General features: G+C 38.7%; 1 protein-coding gene across 3 annotated transcripts in view; it reads left to right on the forward strand.

Annotated features, from left to right (window-relative positions):
- The window catches only part of Acsl1 (acyl-CoA synthetase long chain family member 1), a 67,127-nt gene extending 43,255 nt beyond the window's left edge, over window positions 1-23,872 (forward strand). For 2 of the 3 annotated variants that reach the window (XM_063234504.1, XM_005003370.4), the window contains exons 5-21: window positions 1,677-1,778; window positions 3,818-3,917; window positions 4,148-4,326; window positions 8,529-8,561; window positions 8,845-8,896; window positions 9,401-9,474; window positions 12,229-12,306; window positions 13,850-13,984; window positions 15,335-15,469; window positions 16,130-16,225; window positions 17,139-17,211; window positions 18,714-18,802; window positions 19,383-19,499; window positions 20,322-20,465; window positions 21,553-21,654; window positions 21,765-21,836; window positions 22,218-23,872. In XM_063234504.1, coding sequence (XP_063090574.1) covers window positions 1,677-1,778; window positions 3,818-3,917; window positions 4,148-4,326; window positions 8,529-8,561; window positions 8,845-8,896; window positions 9,401-9,474; window positions 12,229-12,306; window positions 13,850-13,984; window positions 15,335-15,469; window positions 16,130-16,225; window positions 17,139-17,211; window positions 18,714-18,802; window positions 19,383-19,499; window positions 20,322-20,465; window positions 21,553-21,654; window positions 21,765-21,836; window positions 22,218-22,358 — 1,722 coding nt within the window. In that variant the 3' untranslated portion in view covers window positions 22,359-23,872. 3 annotated transcript variants of the gene reach the window in all.
- Window positions 23,873-26,246: the final 2,374 nt, after the last annotated feature.

Raw genomic sequence — 26,246 nt, forward strand, 5'->3', positions numbered from 1 at the left:
ATGTAGTTCCCTATTCAAGCAGTAGTATTCAGGAGCCCTCATTTTCACAAGCGGCATATAAAGCTTGTATGTATTGAACGCATAACATTGTGTGAAGGCCTCACAAGATCCTGAGGGGTGTTCTAGATTGCTTTTGGTGTGTTTATTAACTAGGAGAGAGAAGATAATTCTGTTACAGATTGAATTTTTCAAAACATTGAAAATCACAAGTTTTCTAAAGTAAAGGTCTTCATCCATGACTTGTACCTTTCTTTGGAGGCTGGTGAAGACATACAACAACTTACCTGAAGACAGCTTTGTATTTGTAGATTTACCTTTTTGTTTTACCTCAGTGAATCTGACCATTTGGAGACTAGGAATCGCTTTGAGATTTTAAAAAAGAAAATTACAACATCTTTCTAGAAATACAAATGTACACATGTTATTCCAGTTAGCTTCCGAGCAGTTGCAGGCATTTTTTCCAGGTTCCAGTCCCTTCAATGCAGCTAAGAGCTGTAAACTAGTCCCTGAGTGGAAGGTTGTGTGCCTATCCGTGTTAGCCCACTATCACTTCACTGGTGTTGGCTGCTCATAGGCAAGGCTACAATGGTACCATGTGCTGGAACCAACAGAATTCCTGGCAGGGATAGGTGTGGCCTTCTTTCCTATGGGCATGAGGGTGCTTGTAAAGTCCTATGGAGAATTCATCAGTAGAGAATTAAAAAAGAACTCTTGAGTATTAAAGTATAATAATACTTTTGTATTATTCTTATGTTTATTATTGCTAGTAATACTACTTTAACTTTCATACATTTCTCATTGTTACAGTATTTGTACTGTATAGTATTTTCTCTAAGATTTATCATCATTTGCTTAACCATCTAGCCACAAGTCTTTTTTCTCCAAGTTTTTGACATTGTTTTGATGTCATTTGTTTGTTTTTAAATTAATATTTATCAGTACATGTTTGTTATACATACTGATCACATTAATAAGAAATTTGTACCTGTACGTAACTCAACTTGGTTCCTCTTTTTCTCCATTCTCCTCCTTTCCCTTCAACCCTATGTCCCTTCAATTTTGGAATTAGACTTTTAAAACCTCTAAGATTGAATTATTTATTAAGAATAAATTCTCAAGAATGGAACTGTAGAATTCAATGATAAGAGCTTACTCATTTTTTAAAAGCTTCTCAAAACACTTGATGTTTCTATGTTAATATTAAATAAAGGTTTTGATTGGTTTAATGTTCTTTATAAATAAATTTTAAAAGCCCCTGGTGGGCCAGGGATATATCTCAGTGGCTCAGTGCCTGCCTGTCAAGTGCAAGGTCATGAGTTTGATTCCCAGTACCCCCCCCCAAAAAAAAGCAAAAGAAAAAAAAGTCTGTGCATTAATTTTGTAACTTATAAAACTAAACTAAATAATAACAAATGTATGAGAAGATGTGTCATCAGTTGTTGAGACTAAGATAAGAGTAATTTGCTTTGGAGAAAAGACCCTGTATTTTGTTGCCTTAATAGTAAGTTGTAGTAAATAAAATCTTGCCTTTTACAAAAATATAAGTAAAGGAACGCCCCACTCCCTGTTCTTTTTACAGTACTGCTTGCTGGTTAAGATACTCGTCTGTCAGCTGTTCAGATTTGTTCCTTACCTGTGCCTGATGCTGTCTTCTGTTTCCTTCCCATTCCTTTCAGGTGGAGGATCTGTCGGAATGCATCGGCTCAGCGCTGCTTCAGAAGGGCTTCCAGGCCTCCCCAGATCAGTTCATTGGCATCTTTGCTCAAAACAGACCTGAGGTATTCATTAGGCACTTACTACACAGGGTTTTGCAAGTTCTAAGCCGTGCTTATAAAAGCCAGACTACACCAATTTCTACTTCAGACCGGCTTTTGTGGTTTGCTTTCTGCTGAGAATATGGCTTTGTGTTACATATTCAAAAGACACACATAAGAAAGTCCAATGAAGACCTTCTTAGTTTTTAAGAGGAAAAAAAAAATAAGGGTTTCCCCTCTTACTAATTTTTGTTTTGACTTTGTTTAAAAGTCTGAAATTTCCCTTTAGTCAGATTTCAAAGTTTAAAATTGCAGAGACACTGGGCTTCATATAGACAGAATGTTATTTAGCTCTCTTAAACCATGCATGATGCTTTGGGAAATCATTATATGAAAATGAATTTAAATGAGAGATGAAGGTTCTCTTAAAATGTTAGTCAATAGGTTAGTGACATGTTTGGCTTAGAAAAATCCAAGCATCTGGCTTAAAGAAGTTGAATTTATTCTTACACCTACTTGAGTCCAAAAAAATCTACACCTACACCTCAATCCCGTGCTGTGTCCTGATTTATTAAATTGGAATGACGTCTTAGAGTTTCTTCTGCCAAAAGGAAAGCAGCATCCTCCACAACCAGTCTGTAACTTGCCTCATGAAATTGGGTTCTTTCCTTTCCCTCTGAACATAGCCACTAAATTTTATTTAGCAACTGCACACATGACTTGGTTTCTTTTCCTGAGGCATCACATAAGGGAGAAAGACCCAAAGGATGATCATTTCTCCGTAACCTGGTGAGTGCTGACACAGGGCAAAAGGATTATGGGAGGTCAATGAAGGAGGACTTGGAGGAGGTGATGCCTAAGTAGAACCTTGAAGGAAACAGAGGTAGGGAGTCTAGTGGAGCACCAGGAGTAATGCGCATTCACATCAAACAGCTTGTCTGTGTTGAGGGGTGACACATTGTAGTATTGGGACATGGGGTGACTGGTAAGAGGTCGGAAGTAGAGTGCCATGTAAATCACATGTGCCTTGCTGAGGAGCTTGGACCTGATGTCCATGCTGATAACCTAAACTCTGTTTCAGGGAGAAATAAAACAAAACAAGCAAACAAAAATAAAAATAAATTAAAATGTAAAAATCACATAAAATCCTCTTTCCAGACCTAGTGAGTACAAAAGCTTGTGCTGCCTCCCCGCCAACAGCAGTGCATTTGTCTGTGCCGTGTGTCAGACTGCTACAGACAGTTTTGTGTGATGTGTGCGGCTGGAAGTCATGGGCCATTGAGATGTTTTCACTGAAGTGTGATCACATCACATTTTTCTGGTTTGTCAGTTGCTTTCTGGTTGATGAGTTAATAGCAAGATAACCATTTACTGCATTGCTTCTTTCTGGGGAAGATTTTCTCAGAATAATTTTCTTGTTAGCTGTGTGTACCCTGCTTCCCCTGTTGATCAAATTGATCTTCCTCAAACCCCATAGCCACTGATTGCCAGATTGACCTTCCTCAAACCCCATAGCCACTGATTTGCCTACAACACCATGATAGCTCTGCATGGCCCATAAAATACAACCCCATAGCACAGGCTTGCGCTAGTCTCCTGTTTAGCCAAACCATTCCTGCCTGCCAAGTTGTTCTCTGATCTCTCCGCTTTGGATCCTAGAATTTCTCTATTGAAATCTCTTGTCCTTTTCTCTCCCTTTCCCTATATCTTCTCCAAATTGTGCTTCTTTTGCAAAGGGCAGATTCAGGTTATTTACCCACAAAGTCATCTTCAACCACCTAGGACCCAAGCTGAACTCTTGAACAATCACTGTCTTGCATTAATGACCTTTTCATCTACTTGTTCCCATTCTTGAGGCAAGTTGCAGTTTCCTTTTAAGGAAAGGCAAATATTTAAGAAAGGGCCAATATGAATTTGTAGTAACATGTGGTACAAAGTAGCAGATACATAAATGTTAATTTTGCTGCATCAAATGTTTTTGCTTTGAACATCAGAATATTGTCATTCTTGGAGTGATTCTGATATGACACCTCTCCTTTTTCTCCTCAACTTTTCCTGTTTAGTGGGTGATAATTGAACAAGCATGCTTTGCTTATTCAATGGTGGTGGTTCCGCTTTACGATACCCTTGGAGCAGATGCCATCACGTACATAGTCAACAAAGGTATGTCTGATTTGAGGTAGACATTGATCTAGTTATTGGTTAGATTCAATGATGTTATACTTGCATATCTGATTGCATGAGAGTTTTACCTTTCAATATGTGTCTTTCTTTCTAGTTAGTTAAAGAATATAATGTTACAATACCCTTGTGTCAGGTATTATAGAGTCAAACTTTCAACACCCCAGAGGATATTCTTCATCATCTCTTTCATCATCTCTCTTTATTTACAGCTGAGCTCTCGGTGATTTTTGCTGACAAACCAGAGAAGGCCAGAATCTTGTTAGAGAGTGTAGAAAATAAGTTAACACCAGGCCTTAAAATCATAGTTGTCATGGACAGCTATGGCAGTGAACTCGTGGAACAAGGCAAGAAATGTGGGGTGGAAGTCATCAGCCTGAAGGCGATGGAGGTGAGTCACTGCCACACACACACTTCCCTGTAGGGTCAGACATGCTGTCCAGGGCTCCCAAGAAATCCCAATGCAAGCCAGTTATCCCAGCACCCCAGTACTGGGAAAGAGCAAGAATTTCTGGTGACTAGAAAGAATAATCTTACATATATGCCTAGTGTTAATATGTCGCCTCTTGCAGAAGTTCTTGCTCCTAAAGGAATTTGCAGTGTTTGTAATTTTTCCACAGCACTAACAAGCCATTCTTAAATGCTGCAACTATGAATTTCAACTTCAGACAGGTGGAAGTTTCAAGCTTACATATGTCCTCTTTAGACTTTAATATCTTAATTATTGACTCATGTTTGAAACCAAGTCAGATACAGAAATCTGTTTCATCATTCTTTTTCCTAGATTGCTTTTGTATTTGAATTTCCAGCAGAGATGTTTGATTTGGTTCATTTTCATTTTCAGTTTAAAATCCACAGCAAGCACAATTTTAAGGGTAACAGTTCTAGGAGAATGAATATGGCTCAAATGAATGGAACTCCCTCATTTGGACTTGGGATTAGAGGAGGATATATTTATATATGCATCATAAGAAATAGTGGGCTAAATAGAGTAAGTCATGCTGTTTCCGAAGATGTTATACATATTTTTATGAAACTATTTTAAATAGGGTTTTTAAATTGTATTTATAGCTCTCTTTCTCTGCAAAGAATTTGAGGCTCTAAGTAAGATTCTCTAAAACCTTTCCCAAAGACTCTAGTAGTCACAGGGAAACTGTTTGTTTCAGCTGAATCTTCTGCCTCATGCATAAGTGTGTTCAAAGCATGCATGCACACGTGCACACACACACAGAGCAATTGAAAATATGGTGAATATTTAAAATTTAAAAATTTATTATAGTAAAAGACATATTGCTGTTAATCTCCCTCAGAATCCCCCTCACCCTTACTTTGAACACTTATGCTGTCATTCTTGCCACTGTCTAAAGCAGCTGGAAGTGTTCTTTTGTGAGTGCTTTTACAAGATTGCAAGTATGGTGAATCCTACTGCCAAGTAATATTTAACAGAAAGGCAGAATGTAAAAGCATTTTGAGTATCATCATTTATCATATCTGGCACTATGAAACTGCTGGCTCTTACCGAGTCAAACTGATGGTGAAAAGTAAACATTTTGAATCAGCTCAGAATACAGCCATGTATTGAAGCCACCATGCAGTACAACTGAAGACTTCATGAGAAAGGACTTAAGAACTGCTTCAGAAAGTGGCCAGAAGTTTCGGATAAGTATGTCTGAAGCATACTTTGAGGGGACAAATGATAATGTGTCTTTTTTTAAAAAAAATCAAACTCATACTGTATAATTTTCAGTCATACCACACACGTATGCACACAAAGATGGTAGCATAGAACATGAATCCGTACTCGTTAATGGTTTTGCTTGCTTGCTAAGTTGGGGGTTTAGCTAACATTCCACAAGAATTTCTCCACTTGCTGTCTTACTTGTTTTTGCTTATAATCCCTCTTCAAAATGATATAATCTCTTTTACCCTGATCTTTCTTTCCTCCTAGAAGCTCCACTGCACCCCAGTATGTAACACAGAGGCTGGTTTTCCTGGGGGGTGTCTTTTTTGACTTTCGAACAATAAAAGAATAATTTTTATATTAAAACACTATTTAGATGACTATGTGATTAAAGATTATGGTATAAAATTTATATTAAAATTTTATTTTCCAAGACAGTGTGTTATTATCACTGAGTAGCTGTTAAGTCAAGATGCACCTGCCTCAGCTACCCGAGTGCTAGGATTACAGACTTGTGCTACTACGACCAGCTCATAGTAAAACCTTCATTTATAAAAGATACTGTTGCTAGGGGTTTAGCTCAGTGGCACAAATGCCTGCCTGGCAAACACAAGGTTATGAGTTCAAACCCTGGTACCAAAAAAAAAAAGATACTTACCTGCTTAATATGGTTTATATTTTAAAATTTTTGTAAACAAAAAGTAAAATTTTAGAGTGAATTTAAAATTAATATTATTGTTGATTGTAGGACCAACTTTTTGTTAATATATATTTTATAGGATCAAAAAAGCATAGGCATTTGGAATGCTTGCGTTTCTTCAGGCTTTTAATTATGAAAAATTTAAAACATACAAGCACTTGAAAACATTGTTCAGTAGATAACCATAGTCCCACCATGAGTATTCTATAGTTCAAAATTTGTTATATTTGCTGTATCACCTATTAATCTTCCACTCTATCCCTTTATTCATTTATCAGTCCATTTTATTTATTTTTGTACATTTTTAGTAGGTTACAAATTTTATTATGCCAAACACTTCAGTATGTTTGTTACACTCTCGAATTTAGTTTTTATTTGTCCTTCATTTTTTAACCTGAAGATGGCAAGTTATTTTTTAAGTGCTGTATTTTTTCTAAATGATGACAAAACAGATTTACAACTGAAACCATTGGGGCAAATAGTACATTAATTTGGGCAATACTTACTCTCCAAAATTAAAAGCCAAATAGCTATTGCTTTTCCTAATATCAACTGTTGAAGAATTGAAAATCTCTAGAGGTTAAATAAGGATTTCAAACAGATGAGGAGAAATTTGGAACTAATAAAGATTATTTTAGGAAAAAAGTACATAATTATCATGGCTTTAGCTCCTAGTTGACTTTATTTTTCCCAAATCCATTTTATTTCAAGTGGAAATAAAATTGGACATCAGTATTGGACATCAGTATTCTGTTTTTAATCAGTAGCCTGTCATGTATGTAATTTAAAGTGTGATTAAGATTCAAAACTTTAGACTCACTCACTGAGCCCTGAGTACCACCGATATAATTTCCATTTTCTAATAGATGTGTTCACTCCATATGCTTGCTCCAGCTCCAGCTGTTCAGTTTTAATAGGAAAAGAATATAAATAGCTCATTTAAAAAATTAATGGACATGAAAGTGGCTTAATGCAGTAAACTGAACCATGCCGTTGGTAATCAGTGGAACCCTGAGCTGGGAACTGCTGCCTCTAGCAGATCAGTCTGTCACTGTGAACTTTATGTACATTCAAGGAAATGGTTTTAGGTCTGCTGTTGTGACCGGTTTCATAATCAGAGGCTCCTACCTGTTGCCACTGTGTGGCGAATATAGATATTTGAGCCTCACGTAAATGACTAGCATTTAAATCTGTTCATTTTCCCTAATTAAAGTTGGTTCCACTGAGCTGGATGGTCAGGTAGTGTGCTTTGCTCTGATTTGAGGAGGCCGCAGAGAAGCCGAAGTTCTTTGGTTATGGCTAAAAGTGGGGCTGTTAAAGGCCATAATAGGAAATGTTTCTGGGGACCAGAAATGCAGTATAAAAGATCTTGATTGCTGTCTTTTGACTAAGTCTTCTTTCAAAGGCCAGTCTTGATAACATATGTGTAATTTTAGATAAGAGAAAAGAACTGGGAAATGGTTTTCTAAAAGAATAAGTAACTAGCTGGGCATAGTGGTGCACATCTGTAATCCCAGCACTTGGGAGGCTGAGGCAAGAGGATTGTTGCAAGTTCAAGAACCAGCCTGAGCTACAAAGTGAGCTCAAGACCAGCCTGAACTGCACAGTGAGACCCTGTCTCAAAAAGACAAAAACAAAAAACAAAACAAAGCAAAACAAAAAACCAATAGATGTCTTGGTTAGTATTCTCATTTCTGAGAAAAAAATACCCAACACCCACCGTTAAAGGGAGCAAAGTTTATTTGTCTCAGTTTGTAGAGTTTCATTCCATAATTGACTCTCTCCAAGGCAGGGTGACACATGGCAGAGAGGCAACAGTTCATGGCAGTGGAAGACAGTAAAAGCAACCAGAGAGTGAAAAGATGAGAGAGACAAGCCTTTTTCTGTCCCTTACAGTATATACAGGATACCTGCCCTAGGGCAATGTAGCACTCATACACCTAATCCCAGCACTGAACCATGAATAAATCACTAACTCTAGAAACTGGCTGTGAGGCTTTGGGGGGACCTCCAGATGCAAAACATAACAACAGGTAAATATTTTGGTTTTTGCTAATTAAAATTGCTGTAGTTCATTTAATTGGAAAACATTCTTTGAGACAACTGTGAGTGAACCTGTTGTAAAGACAGTTTTGAATGACTTGGGTATGATTATACTCTTTATAGTAAGAAAATGTTTTCACTTAAGATTTTTTTCTCTGTTCTAATTAAGGGCCTTGGAAGAGCCAACAGAAGAAAGCCCAAGGTAAGTATGCTGTGTTAAACCTGTCGTAACCCTCTCTGTAGTTTTTTTGTTTTTTTGGTCTTTTTCGTTTTTTACTGTTTATGTTGGAAACTGTTAAGAGATTTTGGGTGATACCTTGGGGCACTGATTTTAGCTTTTAGAGCTTTCAGTGAAGATAGTCAGCTGGCTAGGTACACGTGTTTTAGGTTTGCCACCACTGCAGGGCTTATGTGAGACTGATTCTAGTTATTCTAATTTGTAACTGTTTTTTTTTTGTTGTTGTTGTTGTTTTTTATCTTTTCAGCCTCCAGAACCTGACGATCTTGCAGTAATTTGTTTCACAAGTGGAACTACTGGTAAATTTGAGATGGAATTGCTTCTGAGTAATATCTAAAGACTATAGACTCCACCTGTTGTTGTTGGTTTTTTAAGAAGACTTGTTAGCTAATTATAATGGAATGAAAGAAAGCAGGAGAGTCACAAGTGGTTTAGTGCTGTCTCCTTGTTGCTCCGTAGGGTGTTCTTGGAGTCTGAGAGTAACATGCATTTGCTGAAACACTTATACAGTGAATCTACTTATCTTAGGGTCACCTAGCTTCCTAGGGCAAACTGTGTCATTGTCTATGTCTCAGGCATAAAATTATTGGTTTTCCTTTTCTTAGCGCCACATTCCCCCTGTAAAGTTTGCCCACACTAGTGGCGATTGTTCAACACAATGTTTCATTGAAAGGATTGCTGGTTGCTCAGGAATGTAATGTTACTCAGCATTTGGATGTCTCTAACAGTAGAGGCATTTAAGCCCCTAATTCTTGGATGGAGTGCCTTTACTTAACCTGCTCTGCTTTCCTTGTGCTCTGCAGGCAACCCCAAAGGAGCAATGATCACGCACAAAAATGTAGTGAGTGATTGTTCAGCTTTTGTGAAAGCAACAGAGGTAAATATTGCCATCTTTCTTCACATGCATTGATTGGCATTATTCTCAAGAGTGAAAGTGATAAAATTAGGTCCACATTGTGTATAAAGCACTATCTGAAATATGGATGCGGTCTGAACTGTAATGCAGCTCAGCCCAAGGTTAGAAGGGGCTAATCTTCACGTTTTGTTTGTGACCGTTAAGATGCATTGGAAGATGTAATTTAACTACAGCTTTTAAATACTGAAACTCTTTGAGTGATGCTGTGTAAACATTGCCAGGCAAGAACAAAAAGATGAACTCCTATGTTTTTAATCCTGTATTTCATGTTGGGAAAACAATTTCTTCAAGTTGGCAATTATGAATTAAAGGCTGATGGGGCTGAGGCCATAGCTTGGTGGCACAAGGCCTGCTTGGCAAGTACAAGGTCATGAGTTTAATCTCCAACATCAAAAACAAAAACAAAACCAAGAATTAAAGACTGATGAAGGTTTTTGAATTATTATTTGTTATGGATAATTTGACCCCCTTTGTATAAAAAAGGTTAAAACCTCCAACTGAACTAATTTCCTATAAAGCTCACTCTCTGAAGGTCTTGCTCTGGCTAAGTTACCATTATAAAATAATGCAGACTGGGTGGTGTAAACAGTAGACAGTTGTGTCCTCACAGTTGCAGGACCTGTAAGTCCAGGGTCCACTGCCAACATTTGGTTCTAGTGAGAGCGCTCTTCCTGGCTTGCAGATGGCAGCTTTCTTGCACGGTTCTCACGTTACCTCCGCTTTGCTTCTGCTTTCAGCCTGGTGTCTCTTCCTCTGAGGCACCAGCCCTAGCGGGGCCTGTCCCCAAACACAGTCTCACTCCAAATACATGGAGGCAAGGCCTTCAGAATACAAATCTGGAACGGGGGCCCAATGTAGTTCTTAACGTCAAGGAAGTATTTCAAACCTGTCTTTATGCAAGTACTTACAATACAGCGCTACTCCCTCATACTATTTTAACATTTAACAATTTGCTTTTGCAGTCTCTTGGGAAAGGCTATTCTGTAACCCTGGTTTTTGTGGCAGGAGCTTGCACTTTGTGGTTTGGGGAATGAACGTCCTCAAAAGGTTGATCTTTGAGTAATTTTGCCACTTAATTTTACTCCATACTCACTTAGTCCCAAATACATTTCTTGATTATGTTTTCTACACAGAGTTCAATGTTTAGAACCTTACAAAAGTAAAATTTTAATACCTAATGGGTCTTCAGAGATAATTTTAAATGCATTGATGGCTTGTCAAAGAACATAATTACAGAACTATTTAGACTCAATTGTACCACCATTGTACAAAATTCTTAACTTTGTAAAATAACCTTGACAGTGATCATTAATTTTGTATTAAATCAGATACTAAAAAAGGAAAAAATCAAAAGTCTGGGGACTAGGGATGTAATTCAGTAGTAGACAGCAGGCTTTGCATGCCTGAGGCCACGAATTCAACCCCCAGGGTTACCCCCCCCCAAAAAAAAATGTGGCTATGACTGAATCTGAGTTCTCATTATGTAACAGTTTCATAATAAGAAATACTAGTTGCCATGAGGTCATACTTGAATGAAGTTAGCCTAGGGTTTTAGCATGCTCAACTTATGTCTAGTGCTTCTGAGGCTGCTGAGTTTGCCCAAGGCTGGGGTTTTCACCTGTCATCACTTTATTACTAAGTATGACCCAACTTTAGGGAGGAAAAGGCTATGGCTTAAAAATGGGTTCATTACCCTCTCTGTAACTTATCAATACCTTCCTTTCTTAGTGTAGCATTGGCTGTTACTGGCAGGAATTCTGTGTTAGCATGAACATTTCGTGCAAACCCTCACTGTGCCTGCCCCTAAGTAAGTCTGTGCTGAGGGAAGTCGGATGCTCACACTTAATCTGCCTGATCAGAATTTTACAGCACATCAAATCCCTTGGGGCTGAATCTGACATTGCCTTAAACAAATTGATATATTTTCATGGAAGAAAGTAGAGCTTTAAAATAAAAAATGTTGGCCGATGGTTTAGCTCAGCAGTGTGTCTACTTGGCAAACGTGAGGTCATGAGTTCCATCCCTGGTACCAAAAAAAAAATGTTGATCAAATTCAAATACTACAGGTACATTAATGCCATTAATAAAGAACGTCGGAAATCTTGTCTTCTCTCCCTTCCCCTTCCCCTTGCAACATGGAATGTTATGTTGGAGTGGGTCTTGTTTCTCAAGGTGCACGTGAACTTCCTGGGCAGTGGGGTACCGTAATTCTGAAGTACTAACCAAACAGAGCATATACTCCCTTAACATTCCAATTTGGGCAAAATTGCCCTCACAGGAAAAAGAAAAGCCTTGAAGTGGATGTACTCCGTCATTGAGAATGACCAATGGCCTCCACTCTATTTCTATAAAATATTACTTTTCATTTTATTCTTTGGTGAGAAAAAGAATCATAAGCAAAGATAGTTTCTTGCTGGGCCTTATGGTACACTCCTAGTTGAGAGGCTGGGGCAAGAGAATTACAGATTTGAGATCAGGCTACCAACTTAGAACTTGTGTCAAAATTGTAAAGGGATTAAGAATCAAAGGACTGGGGATATAGCTCAGGGGCAGAGCACTTGCCTAGCTTGCTCAGATCCTGGGTTCAATCCTAGTGCCTCAAGAAATAAATTAATTAAATGAAAAGTAGTGTTGAGGTATTATATGCTCTGAAAGGAAATGGGAAGTTATAGGAGGTCTTAAAGCTTTTGTGCTTGCTGGTATCTTTGCTTTCAGAACGCAGTAATCCCTTGCCCAGAAGATACTTTGATATCCTTCTTGCCTCTCGCCCACATGTTTGAGACAGTCGTAGAGGTAGGCATTTGATTATGTTTCCCAGTTTGTGTGCTTGTATTCTGCTAAGTTGTTGTATTTTACAGAAAGCACTTGTCTTGAATGCCAGTGACATACATATTTCATTCTTACCACTTGCACACATGTATGAGCAACTACTGCAGGTAAGTGTGATGTGCAGACTTCAGACGGTTCCTTGTTCTGTCTCGTTTTAGAAGTGGTGCAAATTATTGGAATGAATATAATTTTTTTCTGGATTTAAACTGGATACATAAACTTTAATCTTTCATTTGAATGATAGCAATATAAACATGATTCTAGAAGGGTTAATGTAAAAGGAAGGTTCTTATTCATTCAGTTTGATAAATCTGGTGAGGCTTTTGTTCTGTAATATGGTTTTGATTGTGCTTATTCCTAATGGATAAGTTAATTTAAGACTAATTTTTTCACCAGTATTCTAAGTGCCCTTGGAAAAGCAAGATGATGTTTGGCTGACCCTTGCTTGGGCTCTCTGTACACAACTATGCAGTGAATTTAAAAACTAACCAAGAACTACTTTTTTTTCTTGGAGATGTTGTATTTTAGACCATAGGAAAAACGGTGTGCACCATGTATTCATTTAGTAAATAATTAGTGAATACTATTTGTGTGCCAGGTACTATGTGCTAGGGGCAGTTAACTAATAGAGAGTTGATGCTTTCATTAACTACTGCCCTATTAGGTTTACTTAGCCCTGAAAGATGCAGAGTCACTAGACTGCATCTTCCATCCATGTTCTGCTTGCTGCCCACCTGCAGATCTTGTGAGTTTGTAAAGAGATATCAGTGAGTTGTGAACCAGATGCACCTCACTGTAGCTTTAGACAAGTGCTTGGGAAGCACAGCACACCAAACAAATGCCTGAGCTTTTCCAGCAGTGAGCCTTCGTATACCTGTCTAGTGGTTTCTGCTCTCAAGCTGGAAGTCATTCGTACTTCTGGTGTACCACCTTTTGAATCTTCTTTTCTAAATTTAAAATCGGCAGACTCTGTCAGGTAGCTTGTACTAGATAGGGCAGGCAGTTATGCAGTGTATTGTAGGTGAATGTCAAGCGTGGTATTAGATATCTTGGTATCTTTACCTCAGCTTATTTAGAGTCTTTTCAGAAAATTATATTTCGATTCAAATAAAAGGAAATGAGATTTTAATAAGGTGGACTGGAGACAAATCATGAAATTTTTAGTTTGAGAATAAATTACCCCTGAGATTTCTGGAAGGCTAAAAATATTTTGAGTGTGTAAGAATGTGTAATTCATTCAACAGATGTTTATTTGAAGTTTAAAGTCTCTATTCATTATTAAAAATGGTATATGCTGGTTTATACCACCACCTATATATTCAGGATGATTAAGAGAAATCCCAGGTCTTCATATTATTTGTACAATGACCATAAATACAAAAACATTTTTAAAAGAAGTATCTATATGTAGACCCTTTTAAAATTTCAAATCTGGGTGTGTCTGTCTTCATGCTGACAGCTTCTGCTGCAGTGATGCAATGTGTGTTGTTTCTGCCCACTTCTGTAGTGTGTGATGCTGTGTCATGGAGCTAAAATAGGATTTTTCCAAGGAGATATCAGGCTGCTTATGGATGATCTCAAGGCGCTTCAGCCTACTATCTTTCCTGTGGTTCCAAGACTGCTGAACCGCATGTTTGACCGAGTAAGTTCCAGGAGGCAAAGTGTGGGGGACAGAATGTTGGGCTCTGAGTTAAAGGCTCAGGTCTGAATTGTGCTGAACCGTGAACCATTTCAACCATGTGACCACAGACAAACCTTTTACTCCCACAGAACTTCAGTTTGTTCCTCTGTAAAATTAGAATACGTGTACTTCACAAAGTAAGGATTGTTAGAGGAAACAGATGAACAGGCAAACTATAAGGCACAATACAGATGGAAGGTGGGAGGTCATTTTGTTTGTACAGTAGTCTTTGATCCTCTCATCTCTCATCTATAAAATAGGGTGTGACCTCCCTTCAGTCTTGCCTATCTCATAAAGTTGCTAACTGGATCACACAAAAATAATTACTAAATGATTTTTTTAATTGCAAAACTGTGCACATATAAAATATTATTCAGCAACATGGAGAGATGCAGCAAAGCTAAGGCAGGGACGGAGTGGACACCTGCCCTCTGTGGTGGCACCACAGAATGTGGCAGTCATGCCGCGGACCACACATGGGGCAGGACCACTTTTGATGGGACAGCGTTAATACTCTACATTGAGACAGGGTTCCTGTCATCTCTGAGACCCTTATTATTTTTTAATCATTACCTAAAAATAATTTAATATGTCTTTATTGAGATATAATTCCAGTACAACACAGTTCAATTATTTAAAGTATGTAGTTCAAATTTAATGTTTTCACATATTCTGCAAGCATTACCATAGTCAATTTTAGAACATTTTCATCACCATCACCTCCAAAAACCCCTTGACCTGCTCTGTAGTTACCATCTGCAGTGCTCCTACCTTCTTTACCCTTCAGCTACTACTGTTCTACCTTCATATTCAGAGAATTCTCTCTTCTGGATTTCTGTATGCATGGAGTTACGTAACACGTGTTCTTTTGTGATAACTCCTTTCGTCAGCTTGTTTTCCTCTAGGTAGCATGAATCAGTGCTTCATTTCTTTTAGTTGTCAAATCATACTCCATTGTATTGAAGTAACATATTTAGCTACTCATTCATTGGTCATTTGGCCATTCCCAGCTTTTGGCAGATATGACAAATGGTGCAGCAAATGGTTGTGCACAAGTTTCTGTATAGACATATGTTCTCATTTCTCATGGGTGTGTGTCTAGGCATGGAATTGCTGGGTAGTGAGGTTACTGTGGTTAACTGTCAGAGCAAATTAACATTGTTTTTCCGAAGCAGCTATACCATTTTATTTTCCCACTAGCAGTGTACAGGGTTCTAGTTTTTCACATCCACACTAGCACTTGTTATGTCTGGCTTTTTGGTTTTGGCCATTTTGTTGGGTGTGAAACCTTCTTATGTCTTGCCTCATTAGATTTTTGCACAAGCAAACACCACAGTGAAGAGATGGCTGTTGGACTTTGCCTCCAAGAGAAAAGAAGCAGAGCTTCGCAGTGGCATCATCAGAAACAATAGTGTGTGGGATAAACTTATCTTCCACAAAATACAGGTAACTTACTCAGGTTTCAAGACTTTTATGAGGGCTACTGTTTTAAAAGAAAAATGAAGAGGAGGTGAAGAATGACATGATTTTGGCACACATATAAAAATTAAAGACAAAACCATTCAGTAAACCCTCTCAGTCTCCAAGGTACATCTGGATGGTCTTTTAACAACCCAGAGGAAGATTATTCAAGGTATTTTAGCCTTTATAATTCTTCACTTCGTTTAGATTTTCTGGAACAAGTATGTCACTCGAGAGGTAAAATTGTAAATATGAGTAATAAAGAATGTGTTATAACATGATGTCCCCTCAAATGCCAAAGTGGTGGTTGTTGCAGCAAATCTACCCTACTCTTCTTCTAATTCCCTAAAATGCCTGTAGCAGAGGTGTTTACCTATTTCTGTACTTGTGGAGAATGAAGGAGTAGCTCTGGGTGGAAATAACACTCAAGTCCTGTGTTCCTGTTGTGAACATCTGTGAGTTCTCTATTCTAGTGTGAATTCTGTCTCTTTCCACCCACGGAAGAGCTCATAGCTCATTCGATGAGGTTGCTCACTAGATGCTGATGGGTCAGCATGGAATCCCAAGCACATGTCTTTGACTGAGGAGCCGACTGCCTTGCCAATATGTAGTGCTCACTTCCTCCTTTTCTGTCTACCACGCAAGTCAAGCCTGGGTGGAAAAGTCCGGTTGATGGTCACAGGAGCTGCACCTGTCTCTGCCACTGTGCTGACGTTCCTAAGAGCAGCCCTTGGCTGTCAGGTGAGCTACCCTTCACATCTTGGGATTATCTCAGATTTTATGATACTGAGACCCCTTCTTTACTTCTTCAGGTTTTTTAAATTGACAAATCAATTTTAAAAAACCTGACAAATCAAAGTTGTATATATTTGTGGTATACAAAATGGTGTTTTTTAGTATGTGAATACACTATGTAATGGCTCAATCAAGCTAATGTATTACTTGATAGATTTTTTATTTTGCATGTAGTGAAAACACTTAGAATCTATTCTCATAATTTTCAAATTATAAGACATTGTTATTAAGTATAGTCACCATGTTTTACAGTATAGATCACTTGAACTTATTCCTGTTACCTGAAATTTTATGTTCTTTGACCAATCCTCCCCACCCACAATTTGTGTGTGTTTATGTTAGTGGCTTTTAATTTTTCTTTGGAAAATACATCATCACTAGATTTCTTGGAGAAGCAAGCATTTATATATTTTATCTTAGGCAAGATGTGTTTGTGTCCATCTAGGGTACTCTAGGGAATCAGGCATGCAGGTATGAAAATGGGTTATAAGTGATAAGCCTACCCACAAAGCATTCTGAGAGCATGTTATAAGGGGACAGGGTGTGGCGACAGATGGAACATGTGGGTTACACTATGAACTGACAAATCAGGTACACTACCAAGTCAGTAGAGACCTGTCGTGTAGAAATATCCTGTGCTTACCCTCAGAAAGTTGAAGAAAAAGAGAATATATGTGAAAGCTAGTGTTTCAGAATGAAGATTTGGTTGCATTTTGTGCCATTGAGTAAACAATATACAGAAAATTTGCAAAAGATTTCATAGTCAGTGATTACTCTGAAGGTAGTGAAACTTAACTATACATTTCCTGCAAGAGCATGACTGTCTCCCCTTAGTAATGTGTCCTTTCTTGGTGCCCAGTTCTATGAAGGCTACGGACAGACAGAGTGCACAGCCGGCTGCTCCCTGAGTGTGCCTGGAGACTGGACAGCAGGTGCGATTGGCAGGACAGCCATTTCTGGAACCATCTTATTGGAATTTGGTGACTGGAATGATTGGGATTTGGTTAATAATTGACTGGCTCGTTAGTCAATTTAAGGAAGTGTTATGTCCCGAATAATTAGGACTTGAAGAAAACACTCTTGTAATCCAGGGAGCTGAGTGGAAATTACCTCCTGTGGCCAAGTGAAATGGCATTTGGGGGATCTGACTATAATGGCAGGTAACAGTAGGGATTTGCCTGTATCCAACGTGAGTATGTGAGAGAGGATGCCATTTATACCAGAGTAAGACTGCCTGGCCCAATAGAACTTGCAAGTAATTGGTTAGTGTCTTATCATTTGCTGGCCATTTTAATGCAAAAATTGTTATGAAATTTATACTGTGTGCTGTGCTACATGGTAGGACTACAGGTGGGAATAAATACAAGATCCCTTGTTCATAAGGAAAAAGGAGAAAAATTAACATTAATAATTGCATACCCATCACAGATAAGGTTCCGTGATGTGTGCTTAAGATGGACATTATAGCATGTAAATATGGAGAAGAGTTATACAGCATTACAGCTTTGAAACCAGGATTCTAACCTGAGTCTTGGCTACAAAATTTTTAGGCTTTCCTCTCTGCTCTAATGATAGCGTATTTGGCACTACAATAAGTAAACATCCCTGACTTTCTTAATATGTATTACTGGTGCCATCTAGTAACATAAATTTTAGCAACTAGCACTATCTACTAATATAATTCTGACAGGATTAATGCTGACAGTGTGTGAGTCTTCATGGTGTTTAATTTTAACCTAAGGTTTCTTAAAAATGCAGAGAATTTGGAATTGGGATCTTCACGTTAAAATTATCAAAATGTAGTAATAATTATTTGCTATTCTCCTAAAATGTATTTAACATCAGTTATTTTTGCTTTTGGAAAAGACAATCCAATCTTTTGACAAGAGAGTTAAGTTGACCGTGGGAATACGTAGTGTCCTACTTAATTAAGTTAATAAACTTAATTGTCAAACATCCATAGTTTAGGAAAGAAAGGCTGTAGTGATCACAGCCAGGCAGTGTAGGAGAGAATAATCAGGGTTTACCAGAGCTGTTTGTGTGTGTTTTCTCAAAGAGAATGGGGGCCCACGAATATGGGGGAAGCAGAATAAGTAGGCTCAGTCTGACCCTAATAACCAGATAACGGTTTTAGACAGCATACTTTCAGGGATTTGTACTATCCTTTAAACTCAGCAGCTACATTATTTATTCTTCAGAAAAATATCCTCAAATTTAGAAAACATCCCCAAAAGACTGTTGAGTATTTTCATTTTGTTTCTACGAAGACACTGTGTTAGACTATTTTACCAGAGAGAAAATGCTTATAATTGCAGAGGCCAGAAGTTGATACGAGCTGTTTTTTACAAGGAGGCTTATTTGTTACAAAAAATTCTGGGGCCTGAGGATCTCAGCCATCCAGTTAGGAATGATCGTTCTCTCGTTTAATATACAGGTCACGTTGGTGCCCCAATGCCTTGCAATTTCATAAAACTTGTTGATGTGGAAGAAATGAATTACATGGCTGCAATGGGTGAGGGCGAGGTGAGTGAAACCCATTAGTCATTGACTCCGGTGGAATTTCCTGGAATAGCGGCCATTAAGAGTGGTTCCAGCACTGTTCTATACTGCTGCTGAGCTTGACTCTACCAGCGATCATGGAGTGAGACAGGCTTCATTTGTGTTTCACTCTCAAGAGACTCATAGGAGACTCTAATGCCTGCTTTTCTGCCAGACATGTTAGAGATCTGATTCCCAGAGCATGATGCAAAGGCTCCAGTGACCTAGGTCCTTATGGTCCATCTCCTGCCAGGAGCCTCTGGCTCCTGGATGGGAGGACTAGTTTACTTAAAAGTGATTTCATGCCCTCTGGAGCTTTCTGGGAGCTTTGAGCCAGAACCTCGGGCAAGCATTAACCCTACAGTTTGTAGCTGAGGCAAGAAGGAAAGGCAGTGGGACATTAGCGCTGCCTCAAAGATCTGTGGGGGGTTCTGGTTACTGCCTTGGGATCATGGAATTGGGGGCTTTTAGCTGAAGATTGACACATAATGCAGATATTGGTACCCCAGTTTTCTTTGGAGGATCCCCAGTAAAAACTTAACAGATCCTTTTTTTTTTTTTTAAGGTATGTGTGAAAGGGCCAAATGTATTTAAGGGCTACTTGAAGGACCCAGCAAAAACAGCAGAAGCTTTGGATAAAGATGGCTGGTTACACACAGGGGACATTGGAAAATGGCTGCCAGTAAGTTGTTGCCAGTTTTGCTCCACTGCAGAGGAGAATATATCCTATTCATTGCTCAGCTGCTATGTGGCAGGAGTAGCCTAAATTTTCTCTTTCCCTTTCTCCTTCCTTTGGACAGTTGATTGTTCTATTTCCTACAGACAACTTGATACCCTTAGCATACTTGTTTGGCTTGAACTGAAGTGAATTTGTTTTGATGCTTAACATCAACTCCAGCTGCTCTTTCTCATTTGAGATCCAAGAGGTTGTGTCTTTTTACAGTATTGATGCTATTCTTTGATGCTGGGACTGGCTGGGATTTCTGCAGTTACCATGTGAGATGGTTGGCCCTTCCTGAAGAGCCTGGCACACCCCCCTCCTCAGCCTCATACAGGAATCTGAAATTCCACCTTTGTGTAGTTTTTGAAACCTCACTCTGTGTAGGCCTGGTGGAAGGTCTGTGCCATGTTCTCACAGAACCTGACTGACAGGGTGAACCAGATATGGGGGAACCTCATTCAGCAGGAGGCTGAATAAGGCACACTAAAATAAAGGAAGCAAACATGCTAGTGGGTGGTGGTGCCAGGTGGTAAAGCAAGAGTGGGCATGGGCCTGGAGTCTTCGCTATTTCTGTACACAGGTGAATGGCCCTTGAGCAAGTTACTAACTCTGTAAGCCTTAGTTTCCTTCTCTGTAAAAGGGGACAATACCCGCCTCTGCAAGATGTTGTTAGGATCAAAGGATAACATGTAGCAAATACCTTGTACTGTGTTGTAGCTGATACTGTATTGGGCACAAACCAGCCAGGCACCCCCTAACAGCCCCTTCCGCTCTGAACAACAGAATGGTACACTGAAGATTATTGACAGGAAAAAGCATATATTCAAACTGGCGCAAGGAGAATACATAGCACCTGAGAAGATTGAAAACATCTATGTGCGGAGTGAACCTGTGGCCCAGGTGTTTGTCCACGGAGAAAGCTTGCAGGTGTGTTAGAGATTTGCAGTTGGGGATGTGATATTCAGCATTGCTTGTCCTTGTCCTCCAGGGACTTGGTGTAATTGGCAGTTTCAGATGAATGAACATTAACTTTCGTGTCTGACCTGTTAGACAGTCATTGAGTCACTGTTGATTTTTGCTACTTAGCATTTCCTTCCCAGATTTTTTCTTTTTAATTTCTAAATTTTAATTTTGATTAGGGTGGTTTGGTTATACCAATGCTGACCAGATAGATGTTGGGAGGTGGATAATACAATATATACTTCTAATTTAGTATGTAAGCAAAATATTTATATGTGAATTATGAGCAAGTTGGAAAGTTTTAAAGATATTAAACTTAAATCATTTATGTTCTGCTCCTAAGTAATTTTTGAGCAAACTGTAGTTGTGAGCTATGCATATTCAAAGTTGAAAATCAAAACAAATTTTGCAACAAAGTATAAGTTTGCCAAAATGTTGGCTGGGTGGTAGCAAGAAAGAGAAGGGGTTCTGGTCCCTGAAAGTTAGTATTTTGGCAGATGTTGCAATTTGAAAATTATTTCAGAAGAATTTTTTCCTATGAAAAAATGAACCTGTTTTTTAAGGTTACACTTATTTTTATTTGATCTATAACCTTACCATGCTTTTTATTTTTGTTTATTACTAAGTTATAAAGGTTTCAGTACTAGACAGATTTTTAAAACGACTAAATTTTTCTATTTTTTCTAAAGCAAGTAGCTGATGCCGATCACTTTGCTTATTTGATCTTGTTTTAGTTTTATAAAATGCCTTTATAAAAGTATTCATTGAAGTAGGTTAGAATTAGGGTTTTGTTGGATTTTGATTTCTAGTAGTTCTTAAAAACTTTAACTGCAACATTCCTGATGTCATCTGTACCCCAAAGCCAGGGATTCTGCACCTGTGCTCTGGGAGCTCTTGGGAGCTCTTGGAGGAGTAGAGGCAGGAATATGATCTCAGGAAAGGATGCATAACTTGCATCAGACTCTCTGGGGATCTGTGATGTGGAAAAATGAAGGACCTCTACTTGAGGGCACTTGGAATAGTTCACTGTAATAACTCACTGTCTGTGTTAAAGGCATTTCTCATAGCAATTGTGGTACCAGATGCTGAGAGCTTAGCTTCCTGGGCCAGAAAGAGAGGCTTTGAAGGATCCTTTGAGGAGCTGTGCAGAAACAAGGTAAGGCTCTGACGTATCCAGTCCATCCTCTGTCCACTTTGGGTCAAGTGTACTTATGGCTGTGCAGACACCTATGACAGAAGAATCTGATGTTTTTCTTATCTTATTAGGATGTCAAAAAAGCTATCCTAGAAGATATGGTGAGAATTGGGAAGGATTCTGGTCTGAAATCATTTGAACAGGTATGATATTTATTGAAATGCATGAATTTCTGTAAAATACATTTTTGGCCTGAAGATTTTTTACAAGGTAATAATAGAAGAGGATGAAGTAACACAAAGCAGTATATGAGAATGAATAACAGAGTGCTTCAGTAGGGGAGGGTTTTTGGCTTACGGGTGTGATCTGCCTTTTCCAAAGTCTAAGATACAACTGAATTCTGTCCCAAAGGGACGGATACCTGTCCTTTTTTGAGAAAGCACAGCCTGGCTGAAGTGAAAGGATGCACCGGATTCCTGGAAAGGTCTTCATCCCCTCCAGGGACTTTTATGTCTTTAGATGTTTTAGGTTGCATTGCATCTCCTTTGTCCTCTCTCTTCTCTAACAGCCTTGTTTGCTTGCAGGTCAGAGGCATTGCTCTGCACCCTGAATTATTTTCTGTTGACAATGGCCTTCTGACCCCAACGATGAAGGCAAAAAGGCCAGAGCTACGGAACTATTTCAGGTCACAGATAGATGAACTGTACTCTACCATCAAGGTGTAATGTGAGGAAGAAAGCTCCGAAGAGATGACACACCTCCACGGCCCCTTCTCCTACTGATGGCCTTCATGTTGGGAATTTTGACTGCAGCAAGCATAGGGAAGGAAAAGTCCATGTTTGACTTGTCCATTCGAGGTCTTGTCATAGGATTATTAGAGGAAATGGAACACTGCCTTACAGTCACCTCGTATTGCAGACCATATTCATGGTGATACACAATTTTCAAAATGAGCCTTAAAATTGTAAAGGGGAAACTATAGAAGTGCTAAGTTATTTGAGACTTCCTCAGTAATAAGGTGGGTGTTAAAACTTCTGTCTCCCTGTTTTTCTAACCAAGGGGTTAGGACTCTGCTGTTTCTTAGATGTCTGCTACTTGCTGCAAATTTTGCAGCTGTCTGCTGCTCTGAAGAGTACAATGCACTGGAGGGAAGCTGTTCCTTTAGAAGCAAGAACATCTGTCCCAGCTGGAGAATATCACAAGTGGACCAGAGATTTTTTTTAAATCCCTGCCGTCTTCCCTTTACCATCTCATATGCACTCAATAAACCCTTCTGATGTAAGGGTTCAAAACAATCCCCTCCTGTTCCTCATGGGGCATAAGGTTCCCGATAAACCAAAGGACTGGTCTACCTTGGAGCAATGCGGGTGCTGAGTCTCGGAAGAATGGCGGCTCATCAGAGCGAATGGCTTCTCGTTGCACAGCAGGCTGCTGTCATACTCTCCTCCTCACCTGGTTCCTCCATCCTTCCCAGGGGTTATGAAAAAACCTGCCTTAGACTCTGCAGTGAAGACAGCATTGCAAGAAAGAATTACCTGGAATCAACCAACCATGCTCAACTGTGATGCCTGAAGAGCTGTCCACTTGATCTTCCCTGAACCACTCACTGTTTATAACGGCCAATGGACTTTTCATGTGGTTTTCATATCAGTTGATAATGTGGTGATTAACTTGCTTTTTTGCCCCTCAAATAAACTCTCAGGCAAAGCATGTCTTCATATATATTAAGGGAATAGTTGTACTTGGGTAATTATTGAAATGGAGGGTAACAAACAAATGTTCTTATATCACGATACTACCTGATCTTTGTGAAACAGATTTGACAAGCCAAAATTCTAGGATGTAGAAATCTGGAAAAATCATTTCCTGAGATTAACTTCTTAAAGGATTTTTTTAAAAGTTAATTTGGGAAATTAACAGCATTTCACTTTATTGCAGGTCTTTGCCACATTTGACTGAATCGAGCTGTCATTTACACATTTAAAGCCACTGTGGTGGGCTATGTGAGAGTATGTGTGATATACAAGCACAACAGGGTTTGCACTAAGAATTGTCATTGTAACAACACTATTTGGTAGCCTAACTTCATATATGTATTCTTAATTGCACAAAAAGTCAGTAATTTGTCACATTGGGGTTTTGAATGTTTGCTTTGTGTTGCTGTTTCTATGTTTTATAAACCAAAAGAGAATTTCCAAAAACAATGAAGGAAACCAAAATAAATATTTCTGCATTTGGAGCGAGTGAAGCATCTCTTTGAAGTTTTAACATTTAATAGCCCATGATGCGTACAAGCAAAGAATAAGAATGGCCCTCAGTCTCCTCCAGCCCCTCCTGCATGCGTGCCTTCCTTTTTAGTTGCTCTCCAACACTTACAGGCATTCCCCAACTCTGTCACGAGGTTATCTGTGGCAAAGACCTAATTACTGCGGAGAAGAAATTTGTGGTGTAACAATCGGTATTCCTGGAAATGGAACTTTTTTGTTAGAAATCTGTAATTCCAGGAGACATTGTAATAGTGGTTCCGTGCTGAATTTAATTCTCCTGTATTTTAGTAACTGTCTTGCTGTGGAACTGTTTTTTTAATTTTTTGATGGTTTTATTTATTTTTTAGTGCCTATTTGTCATACATATTGATCACATTCATCATGGGAATTTGTACCTTTTTTTTTCTTCTTTTTTTCTGATTCTCCTCTCTTCAGCTCATCTTCTCCCCCATATTTATACAAGCATTATTTCCATTTTTTCCTTTCTGTTCTCTTTTTTTCCCTTTTCCTTTGCCTCTTCCCATCCTTGTTCCCCTTCCCCCTTGAACATGTTCTTTGTGTTCCAATATCCTCTGTTATGCTCATTTATTCTTTGGGTTTCTCACACAAGACAAACAATGTGATATTTAAACTTGTATGTCTGATTTATTTCACTTAAGATTATGTGTCAAGGTGCATCCATTTTCCTACAAATGCTTCAAATTTGTTTGTTTATGGAGAGTTGCACTCAACTATATATAAATACATTTTTTTATCTGTTCATCTTTTGATGGGCATGTGGACTTTTTCCAAGATTTAGCTGTTATAAATTGAACTGCTATAAACATGAATATGCTGGGTCAAATGGAACCTTTAGTTTTAGCTTTTTAAGGAATCCCTGTACTGATTTCCACAGTGGTTACACCAGTCTACACATCATCAACAGTGGAAAAGGGTTCCTTTTTCCTCATAGCCTCACCAGCATTCCTTATTGGTTGATTTCTTGATGGTAGTCATTCTTTCTGGAGTGTGATGGAATCTCAGTGTTGTTTTAATTTGCATTCCTCTGTGGAACTATTTCAGATATCTCATTTATAGCAGCCATCTTTTCCCTTTCTCTCTTCCTCTATCCCTACCTTACTTCCGGTGTCACCATTTTATCTTTTCTGTAGGTATTAGTTAACTCCTAATTTTTTCCAAGCGCATCCATTCAAATCCATCTTCCCCTGTCCCTTAAGTTTTATGTTTTGTGTGTTTTGTTTATTTCCTCTAAAGCAACAGCCCTAGGCCTGCCGCTGATTAGACTTGTCTTACTCCATTTTTGTTTGTTTGTTTCATAACAAAATACTAAAGAATGAGTAATTAGAAAAAATAAAGTTTATTTTAGCTCATGGTTGTGGAGGATGGGAAGTCTAAGAACATGGCCCTGGCACCTGGTAAAGGTCTTTGTGTTGGTGGGGACTCTCTGCAGAGTCCAAGGAGTGCAGAGCATCATTGGCAGGAGAACTTGGCTTTTATAACATACCCACTCTTGTAATAACTAGTGCCTTCCCCTGATAACCTGTTTATTGTATTTTCAAATGTTGTGTGCAGTAACATATTTTAATTTTTAGTTTTCCTCACAACCCAAAAGTTATATTTGTAATCCCACCCATGGTGAGACATCATTGGAATCCCAACAAGTTAATTTCAATTTACCACCACCAATGCAACCCACAGCAAGAGTAAAAACACTAGGACATATTCCAAGTTAAGGGCAGCCAAGGGATCCTAAATCTAATCCATGTGAGGATGTATGGACAAAGACCTTGATCCTAGGCCTCTCCTAGAATTTATTATCTTGTAAAGAAGGGGGATGGCTCAGGGATGAGTGACAGGATGGTGGGAATTATGTGAGTAACTTGAGCTGGCTAGCCAGGTGAGAGAAAGAGATGTATAAAAGGATCAATTTTACATAATCTAAGGTAGCAACAAAATTGTTTTGAGAGTCTGTAGCTTTGGGTTTTGCTATGTAAACTCTTGTGCCCTGGTGAGTTATAACTTCTTTAACTTGAAGCTCATACCCAGCTGACACTTTTGCAGCTGACTGGTTCTAATATCTCACTGTGTTCATATCTTATACATGGAAAACACTGTGTGAGGAAACAGGACTGTCTGTTGGCTTTAGAGATTACATACCAGCACCTCAGCTAGCTTATTTGTAATGCTTAGAGCCAATTAAAGAAAAACAGTACCATAGCCAACTCTCTACACACCAGTATTAAAAAATAAGTCTCCAAATAATCAAAGCTGTAGTAATTGTTTTACACTTAAGGGGAGCCACTAGAGTTGAGGCCCCCATATTAATATACAGTGAAATACAGTGAC

This window comes from Cavia porcellus, unplaced genomic scaffold, assembly GCF_034190915.1.
Source record: "Cavia porcellus strain 051 isolate PalLab524CR breed Dunkin Hartley unplaced genomic scaffold, mCavPor4.1 scaffold_24, whole genome shotgun sequence".
NCBI classification, from domain to species: Eukaryota; Metazoa; Chordata; class Mammalia; order Rodentia; family Caviidae; genus Cavia; species Cavia porcellus.